General features: G+C 40.8%; 1 protein-coding gene across 4 annotated transcripts; it reads right to left on the bottom strand.

The window, feature by feature from the left end:
• Nucleotides 1-4,489: 4,489 nt before the first annotated feature.
• LOC121716055 lies at nucleotides 4,490-10,868 on the bottom strand. Of its 4 annotated transcripts, none has more exons than XM_042102205.1 (6): nucleotides 10,751-10,868; nucleotides 8,895-8,963; nucleotides 7,399-7,611; nucleotides 5,882-6,967; nucleotides 5,437-5,605; nucleotides 4,490-5,116 (listed from the first exon to the last, which is right to left on the bottom strand). In XM_042102205.1, exons 3-6 carry the CDS (start codon nucleotides 7,598-7,600, stop codon nucleotides 4,984-4,986), a joined length of 1,590 nt encoding a protein of 529 aa, XP_041958139.1. In that variant the 5' UTR covers nucleotides 7,601-7,611; nucleotides 8,895-8,963; nucleotides 10,751-10,868; the 3' UTR covers nucleotides 4,490-4,983. The 4 variants fall into 4 exon arrangements, with proteins under 4 accessions (XP_041958139.1, XP_041958141.1, XP_041958140.1 ...); XM_042102207.1 differs by having other exon boundaries at nucleotides 7,399-7,607; XM_042102206.1 differs by lacking the exon at nucleotides 10,751-10,868 and adding an exon at nucleotides 10,643-10,744.
• Nucleotides 10,869-20,720: the final 9,852 nt, after the last annotated feature.

The raw sequence follows: 20,720 nt of genomic DNA, 5'->3' as shown, positions 1-20,720 counted from the left end.
CTAGCAACAATGTTAATTACCCTAGCAACAACCTAGCAACCACCACAGCAACCAACATGATTACCCTAGCAACCAGCATAGCAACTGCTTTATTTATGCGTTTTGGCTTATTAGATTGTTATTAGATATTAGGTTGCGTTAATGCAGATACCTTTTGATCCATTTGCCCGATTTTCAAAAATGAGGTACTGTTGGGCCAATGGACCATTCTCTCCAGAGCAACGCAGGGTTGCACAATCCATATTAGGCTATGCTAAACTGTAAATGTTATGTGAATGTAGATCTGTATACAATATGGGATAACTCTCAGTTTCTCCCCCCTTCAACAATTCTATGTTGTTTCTCTTTACATACAGAGTGACTGCTGCCCTCCAGTGTGACAGAGTGCTGTGCTGCACTGCGCTGTGTTGAGCTACGCTTGGCTGTGGATGGTGAGGGGGGCCGAAATGGCAGTGTGGGGGCGTCAGAAGCGTGTCTCATGCCACACTAGAGAGATGTGTCACCTCGTCATGCCTGACGACTGACCCCATGCATCAAAGCAGGGCCCACTTCCCACGCCACGCTTCTCCATGGCGCTTAGCACATGCTCTCCATTCCACTTGCCATAAACCCACTCTGACCGATCCCAGGGCAGAATTTAAAATGCACCACCACCACATAACCCCCTTCTCTCAGACGTGTCAAATGTCATGATCCACCACCAGGTCTCAGGTCAGGCCTGTGTGGGAGGAGTGCTGATATACGACCCGACCAGCATCGTGAAGGTAAATTACCTCAGAGATGTATGAGAGGCTGATATTCACTGCCAGTCCTCACTCCACCAATCCTCCTCCTCCTCCTCCACACAAACACACGCGCGCGCACACACACACACACACACACACACACACACACACACACACACACACACACACACACACACACACGAACACGCACACACACACACACACACACATACACACAGCTCCTGTCCTGCTTCCTTTCAGAATGAGATTAATGACCTGGTCAGGCTCTCGGGAGCTTGGGGTGCACAGAGCGGGTTGTGCAGCAGGAGGACATGGAGCAGGAAATCCAGATGAGGAAGAGAACGAGGAAGAGGAGAAGAGGAAAGGAATTTCGTAGCATGTATTGTTCGAAGTAGGCCAAGAAAACCACTCTGACATAGAGGGAATTCCTTGTTTGTGTGATATGATTCAGGTGTACAAAAGGCAGATGAGATTGCAATTGAACTGAAAAGTGCATAGAAACAATTTTACTTACACTGTTAATTGAAGGTGACACAGTATGTTTTTATTGATTGAGCAGACATCTCGGGCTACTTTAAATCGATCTCTTCCTGCAGGAATGTTGTTAAGTTTTGAAATTGTATGTGAACAGTGTAAAATGTAGCACTGGAAATCGACAAGTTGGACAGTCACCTTGCACGGTACATAAAGGCAAAGTGAAGAGTTTGATTTCATTGGCTTTAAATAAAATCTAAATGGAATCAAATCTTGCAGGGTGTTTCTCCTTGAAAGAGAGAGAGAAAGCGAGAGAGACAGAAAGAGAGAGAAAGGCAGGGAGAAAGAAAGCAAAGTAAAATATATTTGATGGAGTGTTTGATCACCTTCTGTTTGAACTTTTCAGCATTTTCATATATGGGAGCACCTAATCTTCCAAGTGATTACTTTGACTGGCACTTCAGTCATTTCAATAAGTGTAGGAGAACATTCCTCTCTCTCCTATTTCCATACACACTCTTTCTCTCTCTCTCTCTCTGCCTCTCCCTCTCTCTCTCTACCTTTTCCCACCTTCACCCACTCTCTTGAAAAGTTCGCTCCCCTGGGAAAGAGCCTGCTTAAGCAGCTCTGACTTCCCGGTGATTCTGCGTCAGGCCTAATCCTTACTCTGCCCTGATTTCCTTTCAATATTTCAGCTCAGAGGAGAGCATCACCAGAACCCAGTGTCTGGATAAGTCTGCAGCTTTGTAGAAAGAGCAAGGAAACCCCCACAGTGTCCTTTTCTTTATGTACTCTTGCTCTCTACTTTATGGTTTTCTCTGGCCACCATGGTGACTCTGCCAAGGGCATTTTGCGGTTGTTATAATTGTAACTGGTTTGACATTTTAATTAGCTTTGATAAATGCCAGGTCCATGTACTGCCAGGAGTGGCAGGTTTTCTTCATGTTTATGATCTTCCATGTTTGGGATTTTTTTTTAAACTCTTCAAAAAAAATGTCATATAGGAAACCTCTCAATATTTCACATCTGGAGCCATCATGAGCCCCAGTGCTCCCAAGAGCATAGAAAGAGCGTTTGCGGATCAATAACAGCACATCATCAACCCAGCACCTGAGCAGAAAGCAGTGGGCAGGCCAGAAGCACGTGGGACTAACAATATCTGTGTGCTTGTGTGTGTGGGTGTGGGCGGGGGGGCGGGGGGTGTAGAGGGGGTTTAGATGTCAGTGGGATCTGCCACCAGGCCAGCCAGGCTAAATGACTGGCTAATGGATCCCCGTTTTTGGCCGCGGTAATCCAGTAATCAAAGGTTGCGAGGGCTATGCATCCATCACTGCACCTCTGAATAACAGGGCCTCCTGCGTGTGTGTCTCTTCCACTCTCTATCTAGTGTCTTCCTTCGGTCGCTGTCCCATTCTCCATTTTCTGTCTGTCCGTCCACTATCCACATTCAGATTAATAGGGCCCCTTGTTTCAGTATACACCCAATCTATTGCCAACGATTTGTGGCCAACAAAGTAATTTCGATACTGACCCTCTGTATTGATAGATGGAGCGCAAATGTAATAAGAGGCCTATTCCAGGAGGAGGTATAGGACTAGAATTGCATTTATTTTTTCAGGCTTTCTCTCTCTCCATATATATATTTATATATAATACCACTGCACATTTTTCTGATGTTATCCTACAATTGCTGAGTGACTTTCGTATGAGTTGATGGTCATACTTTGTTTCTCATTCGAATGTCACTCAGCAACCCTAGGATGACATCAGAAAATTGTGCAGTGGTCTCTTCATTTTTTCAAGAGCTGTATACAGTATATACTCTATATATGTGTGTGTGAGTATGAGTATGAAGATTCCTCAGAGGAGATTCTGTGTGTAATGCAGAAGGGGTTGAATCATATCTGTCTATATGGTTCATGCTGAATATCCATATTTATTCTGTTTTTCTCTTAATATATTCTGTTATTACACTGCATAAATCTATATTATTCTTACTACTATTACATTGTTACTGCTACTGCATTGCACATATCTGTATGTTGTTCATACATTGTTCATATCATATAGCCATATTTATTCTGCTCTTATAAAGTCACTGCTAATAGTACACTGCACATATTTATATCTAATTTATATTACTCTAAACCACCTTCTGTAAACCAACTAGAAGTAGAAGAAGAGGAGGAAGAAGAAGAGTTAGAAAGAAAAAGAAGAAAAAGAAGAAGAAGAAGGTAGATAGGAGGGAAAATCTTTTGTATCTTTCATAGATTAAACTGTCTTTTGGGTAACAAGGAGAACTCTCCTGACTTGAAATCAATGACCCACAGTTGAAGCGATATGTAGAGTTAGCTTAAGTCAGAAATGTGATCAATGAGTGTGCCACCAAGTCATCTCCACTGGGTGTGAGAGATACCCACCCTGCTTCTGTTTCATTTAGAAATTCAGTTAGGCTCACAGTCAAGGGCAATTTGCCTCTACAATAAAATCCTTGCAAATCACTCCAAGAACTGTAATTCTCCTGAGCCATTTCCTGCTGACAGCCTGTGCAAATGACTGTATATTAGTGAGATATCAGGTGTGTTTCGGTCGAAATGTTCGGCACATCTGCTTGCAATAACTCTGTGCATACTATTAGAGGCTGAATTTACACTGTAAAAAAAATTCCGTTGTTTTTACAAAAAAAAACTGGCAGCTGTGGTTGCCAGAATAATTTTGTAAAAAATACAGTACAAATGTAAACAACTTTACAGAACAACTTGTAATTTTTACTGGTATTCAATGTACAATAACCGATAATTAAATGTACATTTTTCTGGTATTCAATGTACAATGAACAATACATAAATGTTAATTTTACTGATATTCAATGTGCAATAAACAGTGAATTCATCTAAATCTTACCAGGATTCAATATACAATAAGCAATTTTAGGATGTTAAATTTACAAGTTGTTCTGTAATGTTGTTTACATTTGTACTGTATTTTTTACGGGATTATTCTGGTAACCACAGCTGCTAGTTTCTTCCTTAAAAACACATACAAATATATTTTACAGTCTTACAGTTTTTAAAGTCAAATAAACACCTAAATACTAAATAAACTATTTATTGCTCAGTGAAAAATGTAAACTGTTTTAGACATTACAATTAGCTTGACCACCTCTTAGATGAAAATGTAACCCTGTGTACACAGCTTAAGCATTTATAAATGGAAAAGCAATGTATACCTCAAGAACTGTACTGACAAAACACAAACAAACAAATAACTTGCCTCTCCAAGAATTTATTAACCTCAAACCTCATATTCTATCAAATACTGGCACTGAGGATTAACTAGGGCAATGCTACAGCTGCTGAAACAATCAAACAAGTGTACAAGTGACACCCTTGTGAAAAACAATCAATTAAACAAGTGTACAAGTGACACCCTCTTTGCTCTGAAGGTCCCCAGGCAATGCTACAGCTGCTGGGGGTAAAAAAAAAACTATGAAACAAGTGTACATATTGTGTACTCCTCAAAACAAAAAAAAAGTTATTTTCTAACGTACATAATCATCAATACGTACACACGTACACTAACGTACAGAAACAAATACGTACACACGTACACAAACAATCAATACATCCCCCCCCATCCCCTGCCTTTGAGGCTGAAAGTGTCTGTGTACTGAAATAAGTACTGAAATAGAACTAACATGGACCCTTGACTTAAAACTACAGTTCCAGGGTTACACAACATAAACAAAATCTTCTGCTGATGCTTACTGTGCATCACGCCACTCGTGATCTGAAAGATCTTGAATCAATGTGATGACTCGGGGGTTCACATGAAGACGGGATGTTTTTGACTTCTCTACTTTAGTGCCCTTCTCAGGGTTAATGGAGAAAAAGCACCTGTGGAAACAAGACAAACAACTATTAATTATTAATAGTTACACTATTGACTACTAATGGCCAGGGGGCTAATCATTTTGGATGTCTCATTTTTGCTCTTTTTTGTTCAAACTCATTGTATCAATAAAATACCCTAATCAAACTTAGTGAACATTTTCTATGTAGTGTATGTTTCCAATATAACAAACATGCGTTGTTAATGGCCATTTTCATGGAGAAATCAAGAGCTTTGTCTAATTTCATAAGGGGAGCTAATAATTCTGACCTTGACTGTAAAGTGAAAATGTTAGATAAACCTAATCAAAACCAAAAAGACACACCTCTGCAGAAACTCCAGTGTTGATGCCAGGCATGCTGGGTAATGTATGTTGAAGCAATAGTAGCTCCCAAACATCAGGCATATGGCAGAAACGAAGGAGGGGATGCTGTCCTGTACAATGTTTCGATCCACACTCAACATGAAGCGCTTTGCAGAATAACAGGATCGTCCTAAGAAAAAATTAACAAAAGGGGGACATAATTCAAACTTAATTAAAACAAGACACAAATCAATTTGAGCATTATGTTCAGAAATCAGTGTGTGCAAGGTGTGGGACAGACATATTGGGCCTTTCAAAATCCACTTCGAATAACTTTAAGAGGTTACTGTATCAAAAAACATTGTGCAAGATAAATCTGTGCCAAAACAGAAAAGCAAGAAAGGAAAGGAATAAAGGATAACAGAATGAGAGAGAATGAAAGAAAGATCAATATATTTTAACTTACCACAAACAACAATCGTCGGAGTCAAGGGAAGCTGGTCCATCTGTACTTCCCCTGCCAGGCATGTGTCCTCGACATAAAAGAACATGGCATCTTCCTTTTCATCAAAGTAGGACAGCAGAAGCAACATCATGTCTTTGAGGTCTTCAGAACACCCACTCTGCTCTCCCCTCATCACTTGATACTTTGTTACTGCCTGTAGGAACTTTCTGCTCTTGTGCATACAAACTGTGTTCATGTAGTTGAGGAGCCTTTTCCCCTTCAGCTCCAGATTACGCAAGAAAACTTCTTTCAGCCCAATTCCGGTTAGTTCCTGAAAGTGGACTGCCATACCCAGGTCATCAAACAAAAACGGCCACTCATCAAGGAGGTTCTTGATATTTTGCCCCTGGTTGACTTTTTTGCGCTGCGTGTAAAAGGTCAACTTCATCAGACGTTTGACCTCGTCTGGATTAACATCAGGTTGCTGAGACATCATCTTCAGTTTTTCTTCATGTTCTTGCTGGCTCTCTGGGGTCTCTCCAAGGGGGAGGAATTTTAAATTCCAGTTAGTGCATCCATAGGTGTCTTGGACTGCTGCTCTCTGCTCTACAGGGACTTCGTCTGTGCCATCAGAATCAGTGTGATGCTTCCTTTTTCTTATTTTTGGGGTTGTAGATCGCCTCACATTCTCGATCCTATTTTGAAGCTGTTTTACAAGAGAATGGTAGCCTGTCCCAATCACATCTCCCTCTATTACATCTTGCAAAGACTTAGGGTATTTTGCCACCATCTTTTTTGCAACTTCTGTGGCGCTCTTTTTATTAATGCAAGACCTATTTTGCATCATCTCAGAGACCACGATTCGGACCATTTCCCGCCTCATTCGTGGATTTGGTCGTTTCCCTCTTTCAAGTGACTGTAAAAGTTCTTCTGGGAACTTATCCCACGGTATCAAAAAAGTATCCACCCAGTCTATATTAGGGCTTTGGCAGTTGTTGGAAGAGGTTGATGATGAACTTCTGGGTGAAGTAGACTCCAAGGACACAGGAGGTCCTTCCGGAGCAACAGCAGATGAGCTGTCCGTTTTGTCCGTTTCAGGAGTAAGCCCTGCAAGCACACACATCAGCCAATTACAAAAAAAAAAAAAAACGTTAACGATAACACTTCTCTAGGAAGACAACACTCAATGAAGATGACACACATGAAATTGTAACTTTTTTTTTTTTTTACATTTTTAACCCATGAACTTAAGATTTTACCAAACAATGAAAAATATGTATTTTAACCTTTTTAACCTTCTATATTATATTCTTATTGTATATATTATCCTATATTTATCATTAAACTATTTACTATATTGTACCTGTGCAATTGTACCAGGGCTACAGAAAGTAGAATTTGTTTTTCTAGACAGTACAACAATGAGACATCTTATCGTCATCAGGGCCCAAATGTGAATGCTTCCACATTCCTGATTCATCTTTTGTGCTGGTGACTTTGGGCACTGGTTGCATCCTGTACTGCAAAACTTGACTTACATTTTAACTTCCAAGCAGCAAGTACTTTTCGGGCTTGAATGGGCCTTAACGCTGTCAGCAAATCGGCTTCCTCGATGAACTGAAAGTCATCAGATGTCTCAACCCCGAGGGATTGTAAATGCTCTTCTAGAATGGTTTTATTGATCTCTGAGAGGTCAGGCAGGACCTCAGTTATAGCACTGTGTAGAAATGTTTGCTCCATGTCAGGCCTTTCTAGAATAAGAAAGAATGATATCAGTTCTCATTTACACATTTCCATTTTTTAAAACACTTTCATATAAAAGGGAAACTGGTGTCACTGTTACATTTACCAAATAGCATTTTGTCTTTTGTTAAGAATATGTGCATTACTGTACAGTTACCCTAACTCTCCAGCACAGTGGTCAAGACCATGTTTATTTTGATAACACACTGTGTTTCAGAGGAATGACTTGGTGTCCATCAACAATGTATGATGGTAATGGATAAAAATCCACCAAGTCATTGAGGTTAAGACATTGCAACCTTGTACTCTGTTTTGTCACTGAGTACAGATGGTATTCAGAATGATAGTCAGCTTTATGTATTTCTACCACAAAATACACAGCTGCATCATTTTGAACTAAAATAATGAGAAGTTCTCCAAATTCGAAGGACTCATCATTTTTTGACACAAGGAAATGTCCCTTTTTATATGAAGTACCTTTGTACTGTATGTCTGTAGAAACACTAGTATTGTGTTCTGAAAAGCCAAACTCTCTCACTGCATGTTTAATTGCATCACTGTAAAGGCTGGGATAAAAAGTACAACTGTCTTTGACTTGCAGAAGCTGACTGCAGCCTGGCCCAGCTGAAAGATATGCCTGAAACATTTGATGTCTCTCAGATAACGTTAGGCATATGTTTTTAAAGTTTTTTAAATGCCTTGCACATCTCTTGAAGTAACTGTGCTTACTTTCAAAACGCATCGTCCATACTCTGATCAAGGGGCCGAATTTCAAAATTAGTGCCGGATAATGACGCATGAAATGGTGTTTGGGTTTCAGTGTAGTCTCAGGAAATAAACACTTTCTTGATTCCAAATATTCTTGGATTAAAATATCAAGATAGGCTACTTGGGACAATGAAATCTTTTGTGCACAAATCATGTCAACAACATCTTTAAGCTGCAGAGTTAACTGCCACACATCATCTTCTGGATTTTGGACTTTGTCACCAATTAACACAGGCAGCAACCTTAATAAATTCCAGTTCTGGATAGCTTGACCAGAAAGCTTGGACCCCTCAGAGTTGACAGCAGATGGCTTTGTGAGAGCATCCGATCCCTTGTACTTCAACTGCTTGATGCGTCGGTTCAACAGTGAATATGTAAACCATTTTTTTCCTTTGATGAAGTACTTCAAGTACAGTGCAACATCATAGGATAAGACACCTTCAAATATGTCATGGCCTAAACAAGGTGGGAGACCAGGCTGGCAAACATGAAATGACTCAAGAGCATTGAAAACAGAGTTTACCTTTATGCCTCTACTGCTTTGTCCGTCTTCAGCTTGTAGCAGTGCAGAATTGTACCTTTCAGGAGTGCGCTGTGGACCACAAACATTTGGATCATTCTCAAACCCGGTTCTTGAGATTTCACAGTATCTGCAAAAGTACTCAGAACGGCTAAAATTTTCAGTGAACCCACCAATACTATGTGACCCCAAATTATCTCCTGCAATACAATATAGACCCCCTTTGACTGTTTCACCACCAACAGTTATTCCATTTTTCTCAAGATGTTTTAAATCCTCTAGCATCTCTGAGAAGACTTTAGCAATTCCAAACTGTTTCAGGTCATTCTCTACACACAATAACACAAGGGACATGTGATCGGTATTGGACCGCACATGTGCAGGCAAATTTGCCACAGAAAGATAGACGGCAAGAACTTTGTGTTTTTTCCTAGCTGAGCCAAGGGGATTTACAACTTCGAAGGCATCCTGATAGAGAATAAGCTTGAGGCATCCTGGATTTTCAATGAAAAACTGGTTGGACTTAAAGTTTTGACCATCACGTATGTCACAAAAGTCTTCTGACTGTGTATCACAAGACTGTTGTAACACTGAATTCTTCCATAGATCTGATTCTAGTAAGCTGTGTAAAGTTTGTGTTACAGGTACGTAGTAAGCAAACCTCTCTGTCATATTTTCATCATTTCCTAATTTGACTTTTTTAGGCTCTATGTATTTAAACATTTTATGGAAAGTCTGAGCCCTCGAGTACGTTGTTCGCAGCGGCCCCTGATGACAGGCAGAAAACAGGTCTGAATCCTTCACACAATCAGAGATTTTAGCAATAGCATCATCAGTTAGGCACATGTCATTTTTCAAAAGTGCCTGCAGTTTACTTAAAGTGTAATCCTGTCCCAAATCATGCACATTTTGAATCTCTTCAACGATTGTCTGTATAGTTGAAGCTGGAAGAAGGAGCTGCCCTTGCAATTTTAGGTAGAATAAACAGACATTCCTAAGAAAAGTGTCTTTGAAATCCTGTGGCAAATCACTGCTTTCATTTGTTGTAGCATCATTTGAGCTCTGGGGAACATCTTCACATGCACTGACAGAGGGCTGGGAAACATTTTCCCGGTACTTCTCACTTATACTATCCACTGAACACATTCTGTGTTTTCGTGACATATGAGCAGTAAATGACGATTTAACAGTGAATGTATTTTCACAACCTGTTACTGGGCATGACACAGGTCGCCCCTCCGCTATATGCTCTTTTAGGTGGGAGATAAGCTCTTTGACTGTGTGAAATTGACACTCACACAGCGAAATAGCACACCTAAAATCTCTAAAAATGGCCCCAGCAGTAACAGAGGGAGTAGGTATGTTGTGAACTCGATAGAAATGACTTTTAAAAGCAGCATAGGCACTAAAAGTCCGCTTGCAGTCTGTGCTAACACATTTGAAAAACGCATGGGGCTCATTCCTGTGGATTTTACAATGCAGCACATAACCCCTCAAGGTTTGTAATGTTTTGCTGCAGAAATGGCAAGTTAACATTTTTCCTAACCTTCCAAAACCACCACTTCACAACAGCATGAAACGAGCGTGAATTCAATATAAAGTAGCTGCTGCTAGGCTAGGACCTAGAAGCTACATGTAAAACCACCACTTCAGCTTATGTTAGCTGGCTAGTTCTACACGTCAAATTTCAGCTCCCACATGGCAACAACTAAATGGAAAAAAGCGAAATGCAAGAGTTCAGTAAACCCTACCTTACGTTATTACTACGACTGACAATTTCTCTCACAGACATTAAGCTATTTATTTTTTCTTATCGCCCACGTCATGCATTAAAAGTTTAAGAATCAGATTCAGTTTACCTGAACAACAGGCTTTCACAGACTGGGCGCGCGCAGTCAGCTCAGCAGCAGCCTTCAGCCGTTAGGTCAGTGGTCGTCATGGTAACAGCGATATCAGAAACAAACAAACTAGTTCTGCTCGTTCTGCTCAGCAGTGAGTGGACGAGGAATGAGCACAGCTAGTTCGAATTTAAAACACAGCCGTTTGTTTTTGCGGGAATGTCAAATTTAAAATGAAAGGCATCAAAAGCATTTAAAATTAAATCACAATGACACAATCCTGTATTTAAAAACAAAAACAGACCAATGTAATGGTAGTTAGCTGGTACTAGCTGAGCAGCAGTGTAGCCTACATGGGTAAACACTTCTCAACACCCAAGTAGCTGCTGGCCAGTGCTCAAACTCAAGGAGCCTGGGCCGTTCTCGGTTGACAATCCATGGAATAGTGTGTCATTTTGAAACCAAGTTGAGCCACCAGCTATGGTGACATGACAGGCTACACCCTGAATTTGTAATAAAATGTAATATGGTTGGCATAGCCTAAACAAACTGTAGCCTAGCGAGCCTACTGACAAAAAATGTTATTCTAACACTGCTATGATGTTATTTTAACTATATCACATCTTCTTTTGTATTACAGTTTATCTGTGTTTAAACTACAGTAATTTGTAAATTCTCCAAAAAAATATGATATTTTCAACATATTCTTACTGTCAAATCAACAGTTGCATTTGAGTCGGAGATTAACAACATATTAATGTAAATTACACACTATTTCATTGTTTTTGTATTTACAGTTTTTTTATGTCATGATTTTACATAAATTCACAGTTAATTCTACGGACATTTTTTACAGTGTAGAAGCAACATAAAACGGACGGCTGTGACCAGGTCCCAGTGACCTCGTAGAGAACAGGTTGTTTCCAGGCAGGGATGGATTACTGCACGGGCCTACCGGGCCCAGGCCCAGGGGCCCAAGGGGTCAGGGGGCCCTGAAGCCCAAGCTTTTGTATAGAATCATTGCCTGAATATCAACAAATCCGGATGTAGGCTATGAATCTGATTGAATTTAGTATTGGCCATCCCCAAAATGCACCAGAATATAGGAAATCACATCAAACAAATTAAAAAATTTCTGGGGGAGGACCCCCCCCCCCCCCCTCACACACATGTGACAATTAGTTGGGGGCCCCTTAATACATCTGGGCCCAGGAGCCCGAAAGTTCATAATCCGTCCATGATCCCAGGCCGAAGTTGGATGGGTGCAGGGTCCAGTATGAGAGTACCACAAGAGGAAAAGACATCCGCACACCAAATAGCTCCCATTCATAATCTTGTATTATTATATTATTGTTATTTATAATAATAATATTGTATTAATTAAAGAAAAGATTATGAATGGGAGCTATTTGTTTTAGCTATCTTGAAAAGACAAATGAAGACCTGAATAAAATAATTGGTAAAATAAAAGGTTATGATTTATAATTGCTTTGATTTATAATTCTTGTTCAACTCCCTCAGCAAAAGTATGTTTGTCCTTGATTGTGTTGATTTGGCATTCTGTGTTCTCAGTTTGGTGTGTTGATTTGGCATTCTATATTCTCAGTGTGGTGTGTTGATTTGGCATTCTATGTTCTCAGTTTGGTGTGCTTGTAACTTTTTCAGTGTGGTGAATGATGGAGTCTGTATTTACCTGCAATACTCAGGTATGTCATTCATGGTTAATCGGGCTTCTTGTTATATCTGTCCTACAATATAAATTGATGTATACTAGCAACCAATGTGTCCTTACCATATTTAGCATAGGTGTAATCAGTAAATAATGTGTTATACTTACAGTATGTGTTATTCACATCAATGATATTCATGTCATATCTCTATTAACTGTGGGCTCCAATGTGTCCCTGTCTGAACTCCACTTGCTTTTCCATATTCTGTGTTATATTCTCGCTCTCTGTTCTCTGCTTGCTGTCTTTCCTATGGGGCAAATAACCTGCAATAGAAACAAAGTCAAGCGTTTAAATCGCATGAGTGGATTTTTGAAATTATTACTTTGAGGATCACAGCACCCGGGAGACAAAACGACAGCCAATAAACAAAGACAAAAAGGTACTGGACCTAAGTTGGGCACTGATGCCAAAAGTGGCCCTTCGGGCCTCAAATCTAAAGCAGTCTCAGCCCTGATTCTACTGAATCCTGATTTTATGGACAGCCAGAGAGAAGAAATTGTCAGGTAAATACTATAAGTATAAGTATATATACTCTTTTGATCCCGTGAGGGAAATTTGGTCTCTGCATTTATCCCAATCCGTGAATTAGTGAAACACACCAGTGAACACACAGTGAGGTGAAGCACACACTAATCCCGGCGCAGTGAGCTGCCTGCAACAAGGGCACTTCAAATGTCAGGGTGTTAGCTTATTTATCCCAGTGCTTTACCATGACAGTCCAGAGGAGATGTGTGTGTGTGTGCTGTTTCTGACATCTTGTGTCATGTGTGTAGTAGACTACCATAGTTTTTGGTTTTTGGCTTTGTGTGAAGGGTCATAATGTGTGTGCAAGATTAACATAACGATATATCCCATGGCAAAGTCACTGCTCAATTCTCTCTCTCTCTCACTTTCCAAGCATCTATCTGTTGGAGGCTATCGCCATCTAGTGGCTTTGAGAAAGCATTTCAGGCAGATCCCCCCATAACCACGAGCAGTTCAATAAAGGAATAACTGTGCCATCTACAGGTGGAAAGATGAGTCAAGTTAGTGACAGTTTGTGTCACAGGGTGGAATTATCCTTCAGGGTATGAACAATATAAGAAACTCTGTCTGATGTTCTGTGTGGTCTGTTTATTCTAAGGCCAACAGGTGGCACAATCTGTTTTAAGCAGAAAGGATTGTAGAGGGAGCATTTAGATGTTAGATAAATTGGTTACATTTTTAGATTAACAGAGATGAGGTATGAGGGCCCTTGAGCAGAACTTGGCTTAGGGACCGTTCGTTATTTATAAACGGGGCCACCGGAGGAAAATAGGGGAGGGTCATGTATTTTTATTCTTTGTTGAGGGGAGGGTTACCTAACTTTTTTTTTATCTGGGGGGGGGGGGGGGTCACCCATCTTTTGTATTAGGCTAATAAAAACAGCAAAAAATCAAAGTGGCTTGTTTTCTGTCGCCATATAACGTTCTCTTTCGTTCCATAGCTCTGTCAACATTGAACAATGAAAATAAGGGAGATTTCCCGGGTTTCTGACGCAAAATACGGAAAATGTCAACATCCGTCCCCATTAACGTTGGAAGGGTTGGAACAACAAAGTAGCCTACTTTATTCACGCCTAACAGCCTATATCCATTTGGTCAACTTTATCCAGCCATAAAAAAAACTAAATTTAACTTTGGTTTACTTGTAGTTTACTGTGTAGCCTATCCTAACTTCAAACAGTGTGCATGCTTATAAAGCATACTTGTGCTTCATTCATCCACACATCCAGCTCCTAACGTTTTGACAAGCATTTCTACCAATTGACCTTGTTTCTGCCCATCTCTAGCTTTGCTGTCTCCATCCTTTCTGTTTTTGTTGTTTGCAAAAAAATATATAGTAGGCCCTATTTATTAGTAACCAGCAACAAGTGCAATTTGTTCATCGCTGTCATTCTCTCTCCTGCCAACAAAAATGTGTTACGTTCCAAGTAGCAGTACGTAATTCTGCTTCATAAAGTTGAACAGATTGGTCATATAAATAGCCAGTTTATGGTCTACAGTGTAGAGTTGGTTAGTTATGGAAGGCCAACTTGGAGTGAATATACAGGGGGAATTCTTTGGCTCTTAGACTGGCAGGTGCGCACGTAGGCATAGCCTACGGCCGAACACTGCAAGCGCCAATGAATCGTGCTCTCACGACAACCACGTCGTTAACTTAAATAGGCCTACTGTAGGTTAACATCACTCTGAGTTCGCATTCAAGCAAGCAAAACGATGATTTGAATACATCTGTTTCTCTGGAAGGGCAAGGGTAACAACAGGACAACACAGAGACAGGCCAGAATGCAGGACTAATGTTATGAGAGTATTACAGTAATATGGGATATTCTACGGGAAAATATTAAAACGGCAAGACAGCGGGGAAAAGTTAAAATGATAGGCCTAAACCCGGAAAAGGTTGGCATGTTAGGTATTTTTCGGTCCCTGTGATTATTTGTGAAATTGTGCAAACGGCCTTTTCAAGTCATTTGAGAAGGAAGGAGTGTAGCAAGCTCCCAAATTGACGCTCGTCTGAGAAACTGAGTTTTGGATAATGTTCAGCTTCGGCAGCTTTACAATGACTGAGGAAGCCTAGAGACGAGTCCATAGCAACAAGTTCATGTGTTGAATTTGTTATTACCCAGTGTGCTTTGTTGAATGGTCTCAATGTTTTATTGTTTTATTTCATGTGAATACTTACTAGAGGAGTAACTTATTTCAAGTAGGCTAATGCAGTTGCAGGAAGTGTGCATTTAGTTTCCATGCTTATTGTGTTTCCACAACAATGTTAGTGAGTAAATCTACTGAAATGGCCACCATCTTGGTGAAGTGTGATATGTAAGATCAGAAAGCAGAGGGTGAATTTTGAACGATAGCTTAATTGGCGTGTTTTCATAGCGCTCTTTAAGGTGGGTGGAAGATATCGACAATTGGCCGGGTAGGATCATGTCTTTGAGAGACCTCTGCCCAAAGACTGTTGGTGGGTCATTGAAAATTTTCCTGCAGGCAGGGGAGGGTCATGCAACTTTTGATTGAAGCACTCAAAATCCCTCCGGTGACCCCGTTTATAAATAACGAACGGTCCCTTAGGGCCCCAGGATGCCCAGACCAGCATCATTCACATTTACAGTACCCTCCAGAATTATTGGCACCTTAATTAATGTCATGCAAAATCTTGCATGAAAGCAATCTGGCAGGCTTTGCAGGAGCTTTATCTTTTGTACTTATCAATCCTGCGGAATGAAGATCTACCAGCAGATAAGCAGATACTGTAAGCAGGTGGTGGAAAACTGCAGGTGCAAACGTGCAAAAAGATCAGATGTGTCATGTGTGCAGAGGCGTATCAAGGTTTTTAAAAGTGTGGGGGTTGTGGGATTGGGAAGTGAAACAATCCGGCCAAATTATAAATAACTCCCTACAGGGACGTTCTTAGTATTTTCTGAGAGTGGTGCGGACTATATTGGCGGGTGTCTGGGAGTTTCTCCCACGGAATTTTTTTGAAATTCTGATTGCTAAATACACCATTTTAATGCAGTTTGGGAGGGACAGAACAAGCAGCGTCCCTTATTTGTGTGGCTCATGTGACACGTAGGCCTACATTATCTACCTGCTATCACTTCACTATTTGACACTACCCTGCAGACACATTTCATGTTATAAATGAAGAAATCAATTCAGAAATCATGTTTTGTGCATATGGGTTAGCAAGCTACAATAAATTGCCTAACAGACAACAGCCTAATTTCGAGGTATCACTGGACTATTAATATGCCTGACTATAATACCTATTAAATAAATGTAAAGGACACAGAATAATGACAGAACTGTAAGCTCAAATTCAAAAATGTTTGAAGTCTACCCAAACATAAGGGAATATAAATACATTGTGTTGCATATAGCCAGCTTAATTAATGTCAATTTAAAGATTATGATTAGCAGTTATGCTGTTTCCAATGATGGTTACAGGAAGCCAAGTTATTGTTTTTTATTGTTGCTTCTAGCCCATGTTACCTTTCACTTGCTGCAGGAACGCACACATTGCATGAGCACTCATAAGCGTTCTATTTGAGATTTACATGCTGGAAATCTTAGTTCTCAGATGTAGAACTCAAATGTGTCTTGACGCCGCCGTTTGTAAGATCAAATAAGACGTTCTAAATGGAACGCGATGTAATGAAGCTGTTTTTCCAAGTGTCTTGGAGACGTATGTGTGCTGACTGGCCTATGTCTATATAGTTGATGACACCAAATTAATAAGAAGGCTATTTCTGATTGGGGAAACTTTTAGCCTAGTTTATTTTTCTTTCAGTCCGCGGTTCCATACCATTCAAACTTGCTGCAAATGATAAGACGTGTGAAGCACCGGGCATAACTTAAAGGAATTATCCGGAGTAAAATGCACTTTAGATCAATTTACGGATGATTGGGAGTACATACGTTGAGTTGACATCAAAATCATGTCATTCAGATGTGTTTTGAAAAAAGTTCGATTTTACCGTTTTTAGTCAAAACTCGTTAGCCTGGAAGTGACCAGGGCATGTCATTTCGCCGCTACAAAAGGCTATTTTTATACCTCTTCTACAGTTCCAAACAACATTCCACTTATGTGATAGTGAGTAGAGGGTCCTTAAAGCCAAACCGAAGTATCCTGAGGTCTTTATGTGGTCGGATAGAGAGTCCAGAATGAATTTCATCAAGCCAGTACCTTTCCGGAAATGTTGCTGCTGCAGCTGGCATCTTTAGGGGAAAGTCCATAGGAGTCGATTGCCGACTGTGGAGTAACACGGTCTGGAAATTCAGTCCAGTATTTCTTTTGAAATTGAAATGAAGTTGTATGCAACAGCAAACCCTAGCTTACTAACAGGTTGGAATTTTGAAATGTCACGTGACGTGATGTCGTGCAACGACGTGATGCAATCGACTCCTACGGACTTTCCCCTAAAGATGCCAGCTGCCAGCGATTTTGGGAACTCTATGATGAATAGAACTGAAATATATGATGACTCATGAAAACACACAATCTAGACATTTTATCTGGACATTTTATCATAACTCTGCTTCTGATGGTTGCCGCTTTGGGTCGAATTAGTGACACATGCACGTCAGGTCAAAACCAGGCCATTTTCATAGGTTTATCACTAGGTGGCTGTCTCGCCCACAGACATAATATACATGTCTATATGGTCTCGCCAGGTCTTGCTAGGTCACTTACCGGAAACTTTACAGGCAACACTTCATATTTCAAGAAAGACACTATATCTCCATTTCTAGAAAAAAAAAAACAGGGATTTTGATGAAAACTAGTCATTGTTTAGCTTGTAGGCATGTAGCAATAAATGGTTACCCACTTAACAGAGCTTAAAGCAGTGTTTCTCAAAGTGTGGTCCGGGGACCACTGGTGGTCCGTAAGCTATCTCAAGTGGTCCGCGAGCATACGTGGTAAAATATAATATAGATGTAAATCCAAACAGTTCTGCAACAACACTGCCTATGTAAGCTACACCAATTTAAATCGTATGAATTCTCTGACACAAAAAGCAAGGTGCAAAGACAATAGGCAAGGTGGTTAAGTGAGTAGGCCTATATTGTGTAATATACTGTTGAAGTAGATCAACTTTTTTTTTTTAGCTAGGTGGTCCATGAGGGTTTTTTTATTGGTTAAGTGGTCCTTGGTCTGAAAAAGTTTGAGAAACACTGGCTTAAAGAGTCACCTTTCAAACGAATCATATCCATAGCTAAAACATAGAATACGCTGTAGCTCTACAAAAATCGTCAACAATGATCTAGATTGCTGGCACTCTGGGCCAAAACAGTGCAGCATTCAAGTGTTAAAGGGACATTCCACCAGTGGAGACATGAATATGTATTGAAAGTGGGTCATATATGTTGTAGAATAGTATCATAAATTTCTAATTTGGTGCCTTCTTGACCGAGAAAAGGCAGAAAATGACTTTTTATTGCTTGTGGATTGCAGACTACAATCCCCATAGTGCATTGCAATGCTCAGCTCCGCAGGCCACTCCCACTGTCGAACTCAATTGTTCAACTCCGCCCATAATCTGTCAACCAAGGCTCAAGCATTGAGCTCCACTCTACGCTACCTGGAAATCATTTTACACAATTTCTAGTGAAGAGTTAGCTCATTAGTGAAATACTCCTCGTTTGTGTTTCGAAATGGACTTGCATGGTACCGGGATGTTCAGCCAGCAAAACTTAATAATACAATGTATACTTGTAATACTTCATAATTTATAGAAATTATAGGTATGACCACCATTCTGTTATCTTTGTCATCTTAGGCAACAGTAGCTAGGTAGTTCCAGTTTTGAAATGTTGGTCGTTCAATCGAATTCCAACTCGAATACACTTGGAACAACACTACTAAGAAAGAACTACAAATACGTACATTTTAAGCATTTCATTAAATAACTATATACAAACAATACAACTGTTGAATGACTATACACAAACAATGAAACTATAGCTCCTCCTGAGCATCCTCCGCTTCTTGGTGCCCGCTGTACTGGCCGTCTGGAGCTGGGTATTTCTGGCGGATAGCCAGCACGACACAAGCAGGTAACACGACACGACGACCTCTGCCCAATCTCTCTCCTTGTAGGACCCACTCAAGAAAGTGCCGGTAGGCTGTTAGGCGACAAAACATTGAGCACAAAGTGAGTGATGGTCTTTTAGCCTAGCGTGCCACAGTAGCTAGCATAACTGCAAGCTATTTGTGCAATGAACATGCCACGTTTGCGTGTTAGCAAGATTACTCCTTGACATAGTAACAAAGAAAATAAACTTACTTTACAGAAAGACATCCAGTTGACCTTAGGTATTCTAAAGTAGGTCTCCAGGACGCCACTATCCATATGGGGTGCGAAACTCGGGTGATCAACAACACACACGTCCGTGTCATCCTCCGATTCCGTGATTTCATCCAGAAGAAATTGGCACCGCTGGAACTCTCGGCAGCAGACAGACTCTTGTTCTGTGTCCATTGGCGCACAGTGAGAGCACCGGCGACACCAATCCACCCCTCGTTGGGCTCCTCGTGCACGGCAGGCAGGTCGTCTGCCTCGGCTGTTGTGGCAGCAGCTTCAGCCGCCTCCTGTTCCTCCATAGCCCTCAGCTGCTCGTCGCTATATTGTGGCTCATAAAGATAGCCACGAACATCCGTTTCTACCATAACTTCTTCAAAATCCCAATCCTCCATATTGCATCCGTCTGCGTATTCGGTAGGGCCTACCTTCGGCCATGTTTTGTGCAGGTCTCCGCCAGTGAAGTCAAATGCACTGGCACTGATCTGTGATAGGTCTGTTAGCGCATTAGGTCCAACCCCCTATGGGTGGGGTTGAAAGGGTGGGGACTAGCGCTTGTAGTCTCGACAGAAATCCCCCCCTCATACACTTCCTCCGACAATGACGCAAAATGACGATTTTTGCGTCATTGTGGGAGGAAGTGTAAAGAGGTGAATACGGATTTCTCCCGTCTCAGGGGGAAATGAGAGAGTGTTGCATGACCATTCAAAAGTATGACTGGGTTTCTAACAATGCAAAGCCTGTTCCTTTAATAAAATATGGATTTTTTTACTTTTTACTTTATCAGGGTGGCAATAAATGCTGGGGTTCGTATAACACGCACACACACACACACACACACACACACACTCACACATAAACACATATACAGATCAGCTACACACTTCCATAGTAAACATGCCCCCCTGCCCTCCACACACACGTGTCTTGGAACACATAGCTGTGTGCAGCTGTTACTGGACACATGTGCATCCTCATGCAACAGCTGCCACTGGTGCTCGCTCGCAGTGTTCTTCACACAAAAGTCCTGTGTGCCCAGTGTAGACACAGAGAGTACCAAGAACACTGCCACATAGTATCTTACCAAACTGCCATCCAAGTCCAACTTTGCCATTTGCAGTAATGGGGGAGAAGGTTCTAGTAAGTGTTCTAGAGAATTTTTCTTTTCTTGCTTCATTTTCCATCACTAGGCTACAGTGATATAGTTTAACTGAGTAATGTTTTTTTTTGCAATCATTCTTTAGGAGAGCTTGAAACAAGATTGGACGTTCATGGCAATTCAGCAGCAACATCAAGAGTTGGCGAAAGTAATCGAGGAGTGTCAAGCCCAGGTAGGAAGAAGAAAGTGGACCAAAGTCGTGTACCTTCTGTGTAGAACCTTTGGAAAAGATGTAATTTTTGCTATTTAAAATTTCAGACGGATATGATAATGAATAAT

Source organism: Alosa sapidissima, chromosome 8 (assembly GCF_018492685.1).
Source record: "Alosa sapidissima isolate fAloSap1 chromosome 8, fAloSap1.pri, whole genome shotgun sequence".
Classification (NCBI taxonomy): Eukaryota; Metazoa; Chordata; class Actinopteri; order Clupeiformes; family Clupeidae; genus Alosa; species Alosa sapidissima.
The sequence above is the reverse complement of the archived record's forward strand: the minus strand, read 5'-3'. Positions and strand labels throughout refer to the sequence as shown.

Bases quoted from the DNA above. Each gene is read 5' to 3' on its own strand.
- LOC121716055 (XM_042102205.1), bottom strand. From the start codon at position 7,600: ATGGAGCAAACATTTCTACACAGTGCTATAACTGAGGTCCTGCCTGAC. The intron at 5,606-5,881 runs GTAAGTTAAAAT...ATTTTTTCTTAG, and splicing joins TCCGACGATTGTTGTTTGTG to GACGATCCTGTTATTCTGCA. The intron at 5,117-5,436 runs GTGTGTCTTTTT...TTGTTTCCACAG, and splicing joins ACACTGGAGTTTCTGCAGAG to GTGCTTTTTCTCCATTAACC.